At 39.0% G+C, this 6,303-nt stretch overlaps 1 protein-coding gene across 1 annotated transcript in view; it reads left to right on the forward strand.

Annotated features, from left to right (window-relative positions):
- The window catches only part of LOC144893095 (ubiquitin carboxyl-terminal hydrolase 36-like), a 34,665-nt gene extending 31,886 nt beyond the window's left edge, over positions 1–2,779 (forward strand). The window contains exons 7-8 of the mRNA XM_078782752.1: positions 543–680; positions 2,774–2,779. Coding sequence (XP_078638878.1) covers positions 543–680; positions 2,774–2,779 — 144 coding nt within the window. The remainder of the gene's footprint in view (positions 1–542; positions 681–2,773) is intronic.
- The last annotated feature ends 3,524 nt before the right edge of the window (positions 2,780–6,303 follow it).

The raw sequence follows: 6,303 nt of genomic DNA on the forward strand, positions 1-6,303 counted from the left end.
CACACACACGTTTGCCGTTTCTTGGACTACTGTGAGAATCTCATTCCGAATCCAACTTGAACGCGTCCCTCATAACTCGCAAGTCTCCATATTGTTGTGCCGTCGGTAGTCTATGACACGGTAACCAATCCTCCATCGGTACAATTGTCACAACAAAATAATGCGCAAAACTTCACCATTTTAACTCCTCTTTTAACTGATGTAAACACAAAGATGCAGCCCACGTGTAGTTTCCTTTTGTTTGCTTGTACACCAAGATGGCGGACAACCAATGTGGTGACGTCACATGCACATTCATCCTCCACTGAAGGGGGAGTTATCAAAACATGTTATTTGTTTCCCAAACAAAAACTGTTATCCTGGTGTTTCACAGGCACGATGATTCATCCATATGTTTCGTTTAATACAATTTATTTTATATCCCTCAAATGTGGATATCAAATGGCCAGTATTTGAAGCACTTGCCGCCACGATTCATGTCCGATTGTTATTTTGGAATTTATTTGTTCACACCTTCTCATTGTTGTGCCCTTTACCCACAGCACGTGACCAATGTGACGTCGGCCTTGAAGCGCCACTTCTCCCAGAGGATCGAGTCGGACGTGGATTGCGAGAGGTGGGAAGTTTCACATTTTACCTTCAGAAATCCCCGGGGAAGGAATAAAATTGAGTTATCGCATGTAAATCTTTATCTATCGACATAGCGCAATGCAGGGGTGTGGTGGGGGCCTGGAGGGAGTTAGTGCAGTGGGTGCGCACCCTCTTCGGGTTTCCGGTGGTAAATGATATGCTATGATATTGGATGTAGTCCAGTGGTGGGGCCCACCGTTCAACTTACTCTTCATGTGAGTCAATCATGCATGTGTTTACAGGATACACACATGATGAGAGGTGTCAAGTTCATCTTTTAATAGCACATTAAATGTGTGTTTCTTAGTTGAAGAAAAACAACTGGGAGAAAAATCGTTTTTAAAGAGTGAGTTTTGGAACAAAACAAATTAGGAAAAAAATTGAATATATTTTAAATAGCCACTTTTGGAACAAAAACGTCGTGAAAAAATAACAACGAAATTGATGGAAAAAGTATAAGTTCAGGAAAATGGTGAAAAAATAGCAACTAATTTGGTGTAAAAAAAAACAAAAATCCAGGAAAATAGTGAAAAAATATCAACTAATTTGGTGTAAAAAAAACAAAATTCAGGGAAATAGTGAAAAAATAGCAACTAATTTGGTGTAAAAAAAAAAATCCAGGAAAATAGTGGAAAATAGCAACTAATTTGGTGAAAAAAACAACAAAACCCAGCAAAATAGTGAAAAAATAGCAACTAATTTGGTGTAAAAAAACAACAACAAAATCCAGGAAAATAGTGAAAAAATATCAACTAATTTGGTGTAAAAAAAACAAAAATCCAGGAAAATAGTGAAAAAATAGCAACTAATTTGGTGTAAAAAAACGAAATTCAGGGATATAGTGAAAAAAATTGCAACTAATTTGGTGAAAAAAAATCCAGGAAAATAGTGAAAAAATAACAACTAATTTGATTTAAAAAAATTCGGGGAAATAGTGAAAAAAATAGCAACTAATTTGGTGTAAAAAAAACAACAAAATCCAGGCAAATAGTGAAAAATAGCAACTAATTTGGTGTAAAAAAACAACAAAATCCAGCAAAATAGTGAAAAAATAGCAACTAATTTGGTGTAAAAAAACAACAACAAAATCCAGGAAAATAGTGAAAAAATAGCAACTAATTTGGTGTAAAAAAACGAAATTCAGGGATATAGTGAAAAAAATAACAACTAATTTGGTGAAAAAAAATCCAGGAAAATAGTGAAAAAATAACAACTAATTTGATTTAAAAAAATTCGGGGAAATAGTGAAAAAAATAGCAACTAATTTGGTGTAAAAAAACAACAAAATCCAGCAAAATAGTGAAAAAATAGCAACTAATTTGGTGTAAAAAAACAACAACAAAATCCAGGAAAATAGTGAAAAAATAGCGACATCAGCCCATTCATTATGCATCGGCATGATTCAAAAATAATTAATTGTCCTCTCAGAACCAAGGTAACAAATACACGTTATTCATCAAATAATGCTCACTGACACACCTGCTCACCACAGTGAGCAATTTCAGCACACTAAATGATGATTAAACCAAAGAACAAAATGGTCGCCAAGTACTTTCACGATATCGCCGCAATAAGGCGTAACTAGTCCCACACGGGCGCGGCCGCATGCCGCGGCTAGGCCTGAAACCAAAAGGACTAATTAAATCAAACGGAACGTCAAAATAAAATACTAAAATGAACCAACTCGGTTAAGATAACCAAAACAAAACAACAATACAAACAAAAACGGAGGAGGATGAGGAGGAAATGTCGAAAATTAGCACACCTCGAGGAGCAGCAAAATGGTGTGGCATAGTAGTGAGAGTAGTAGTAGTTGTAGTAGTAGTAGTAGTAGTAGTAGTAGTTGTAGTAGTAGTTGTTGTTGTAGTAGTCCTGTTATTGGTGTACATGTTATGCACTTTAACACTGTAATTGATGCTTAATGCTGTGAGGAAACCTGGATGGGCACTGAAATGACACCTTATCAGAAAAGTTTGTTTTTTAGTTGCACTTTTGGTGTTCCTGCCAACATTTGATTTGATTTTGCTTTTGGTTTTAATAGTTTGTTACAATGCATTCATCATGACAATGAACTTCAATTCCTGTGATTGATATTGATGTCATCTTTTTCTTGGTGACGACTTTTGCTATTTTTCTTTTGCAGTTGTGATGCAAAGTATGATTATCACGCTCACTCCATCCACGATCCGCCGAACGTTCTGACCTTGGTGCTCAAGCGTTTTGACAAGTCCGTCAACGGGAAGATTGACAAGGTTAATTATATGTTGGCCACAATGGAAGTAGTGAAAATTAGGCACAATGGAATACATCGAGACTTTGTTTACAAAATCTCAGATGCATATCTCATGAAACCTCATGAGAATCTGATGAGGATATTATTAGATCCCATGAGAAATCACAGGAGATTTGGATTATAAGCTTCTGGAAGTTTGATGAGAGTTACACTCTCAACAATGGGTTGTCAATAAAAACCCAGCTGACTCATTTTTCACTTTGAGAGGAGGTCATTTTACTTCTGCTTCTTGTCTGGTGTACATATTGTACCAGGCCTCACTATGTTTTGTCTTCTAATTCCCTCCAGGCAACTGGGATGGGCGCTGAAGGGCAAGCTATGGAAAGGCAGCACTATGCAAAATTCCCCTCTGTTTGGAAATAGTTCATATAGTAGAAACAGTATGTTTTCAGTACATAGTTTGAGTTCCAGGATACAGGAGACAGTTATACTTTTGCCTTTTTTCAAAGCAGGAGATTCAGTTTATTATTGGAAGGCAAATGCATACATACCAGGGTGGCATGACACAACATTTCCTAAAGTGTTCCTGTTTTTCCTTCCCTTTCAGAATGTTAAGTTCTCCAAAGAGCTGGACCTGCGGCCATACCTAACACACCCCTGCAAGGCCAAACTGATGTACAAGCTTTACGCCGTCATTGTACACACTGGCGAAGACTGCACATCGGGCAGTTATCTCTCATATGTCAAGGTATAGCTGTCATAGATGTTTACGTTGATGGGAAGATAACATGCTTCTGTCCCCTTATTATTATTATTTTGTACACAAAGGCCTGGCTCATAGAAGAACGAGATGGCACATAAATGTGCAATATAAATATGTCCACTTGCATCCATTATAATCACTAGCTGAAGGGCCCGTCTATGATGGCCACTTAAGTAAGTACTGTCCTTCTCAACAGCTCGTATAACCATGTTCTGTGATAGTTGAATTATTTAATTCGTTTCAAATTAAACTATTTTGTGTGCACCTGTATCTTTACAATTAATATATATATATATATATATATATATATATATATATATATATATATATATATATATATATATATATATACTGTACATATTTGCACTACATGGCCAAAAGTATGCAGACACCCATTATAATTAGTGGATTTGGCTGTTTCAGCCACACCCATTGCTGACAGGTATATATTATCAAACACACAGCCATGCATTCTCCATCGACAAACATTTTGAAGTCGATTGGGCCGAGCTTAAGAGCTCAGTGACTTTCAACGTGGCACCATCATTGGATGCCACCTTTCCAACAAGTCAGTTCGTCAAGTTTTTGCCCTGTAAGAGCTGCCCCGGTCAATTGTAAGTGCTGTTATTGTGAAGTGGAAACGTCTCGAAGCAACATCAGCTCAGCCACAAAGTGGTAGGCCACACAAGCTCACAGAACGGGACCGCGGAGTGCTGAAGCGCGTAAAAATCGTCTGTCCTCGGTGCAACACTCACTACTGAGTTCCAATCTGCCTCTGAAAGCAACGTCAGCACAACAACTGGTCGTTAGGAGCTTCATGAAATGGGTTTCCGTGTCCGAGCAGCCGCGCAAAAGCTTAAGATAACCATGCGCAATGCCAAGCATCGGCTGCAGTGGTGTAAAGCTTGCCGCCATTGGACTCTGGAGCAGTGGAAACGCGTTCTCGGGAGTGATGAATCACACTTCACCATCTGGCACTCCGCGGGATGAATCTGAGTTTGGTGGATGCCAGGAGAACGCCACCTGCCCAAATGTATAGTGCCACCTTTAAAGTTTGGTGGAGGAGGAATAATGGTCTGGGGCTGTTTTTCATGGTTCGGGCTGGGCCCCTTAGTTCCAGTGAAGGGGAATCTTAACGCTACAGTATACAATGACATTCTAGACAATTGTGTGCTTCCAAATTTGTAGCAACAGTTTTGGGGAAGGCTCTTTCCTGTTTCAGCATGACAATGCCCCAGTGCACAAAGCGAAGTCCATACAGAAATGGTTTGTCGAGATCCGTGTGGAAGAACTTGACTGGCCTGCACAGAGCCCTGACCTCGACCCCATCAAACACCTTTGGGATGAATTGGAATGCCGACTGTGAGCCAGGCCTAATCGCCCAATATCAGTGCCCGACCTCACTAACGCTCTTGTGGCTGAATGGAAGCAAATTCCCGCAGCAATGTTCCAACATATAGTCGAAAGTCTTCCCAGAAGACTGGAGGCTGTTACAGCAGCAAAGGGGGGACCAACCCATGATTTTGTAATTCGGTGTTCGACTAGCACAAACAGGCATGATGCTTGGGTGTAAACATACTTTTGACCATGTAGTGTATATATATATATATATATATATATATATATATATATATATATATATATACTGAATCGAACTTTTTTTTTCAAAATTATCAAATTTATTTTTGCCTAAAACACTCCACGACATTCACTGATGAACCTCTGAAAGTTTGATGGAAGATCCGTTCAGCCATCTCTGAGAAAGGTTACACACACACACACGCCAATGACGCTATAAACTGTCATCCTGGTGTTTCGCAGGCAGGGTGATTCATCAGTGTCAGTGTGTGTGCGCCGTCCCTCAGATCAGTGTTGAACTTGGCCTCCCATCTGCCGGAATTAGTTTGTGGGTGTGTGTAGTGCCGTGCAATCAATCAATATTGAAACACTCTTGGAATTTTCTGCTTTCTGATCCAGATAATCTCATAGACAGCTTAATGCTAACTCACCAAAGATATCAATATTTGTCAAACCTTTTTGACATCGTTTTAATTTTGTTAAATGCTGATTGCTCTTTTTCTGTTTCCTTTGTACTCATTAGTATTGCAATAATTGCTCTTGCAGGGAAGTAATCGAGCCTGGTATATGAAGAAGAATGAAGATGTAAAGGAAGTAAAAATCACGACTGTACTGAAACAAAAGGCCTACATGCTGTTTTATGTCAGGTATGCTGTATTTGTCGAAACATTTACGTTGCCCAAAGATAGAATCTTTTGATTTGATTTATCCTGCACTCAGGAAGTGAAAAGCGGGGTTAAGCGATCATTTGCTTGTGTCGTACGTATGCCATGGGTACTTACATATGTCGTTCGTGTCTGCATGTTTTAAATTCATTTTTTCGGCAACCATTGTTCTGATTGTCACGAAATTTTGCATCATAGGAGCTCCACCGCCTGCAGAACATTTTTTTAGCGATAATTATGACGTCATATGTCACGTGGTATGGCCGCCATCTTGGAAAATCATTGCACCTCGACATCTCCGAAACCGCTCAATGGGAAATAATTAAACATTGCTCATTGTCAAGTACTCCCCATGGGGAATAGGATATGTTAATGATGATGTCTTCGATGCCTTCATTATGACGTCATAATTCGACAAGTACAATGCTTTATCC

The sequence above is a fragment of the Myxine glutinosa genome, chromosome 7 (genome assembly GCF_964187855.1).
Source record: "Myxine glutinosa chromosome 7, kmMyxGlut1.1, whole genome shotgun sequence".
NCBI classification, from domain to species: Eukaryota; Metazoa; Chordata; class Myxini; order Myxiniformes; family Myxinidae; genus Myxine; species Myxine glutinosa.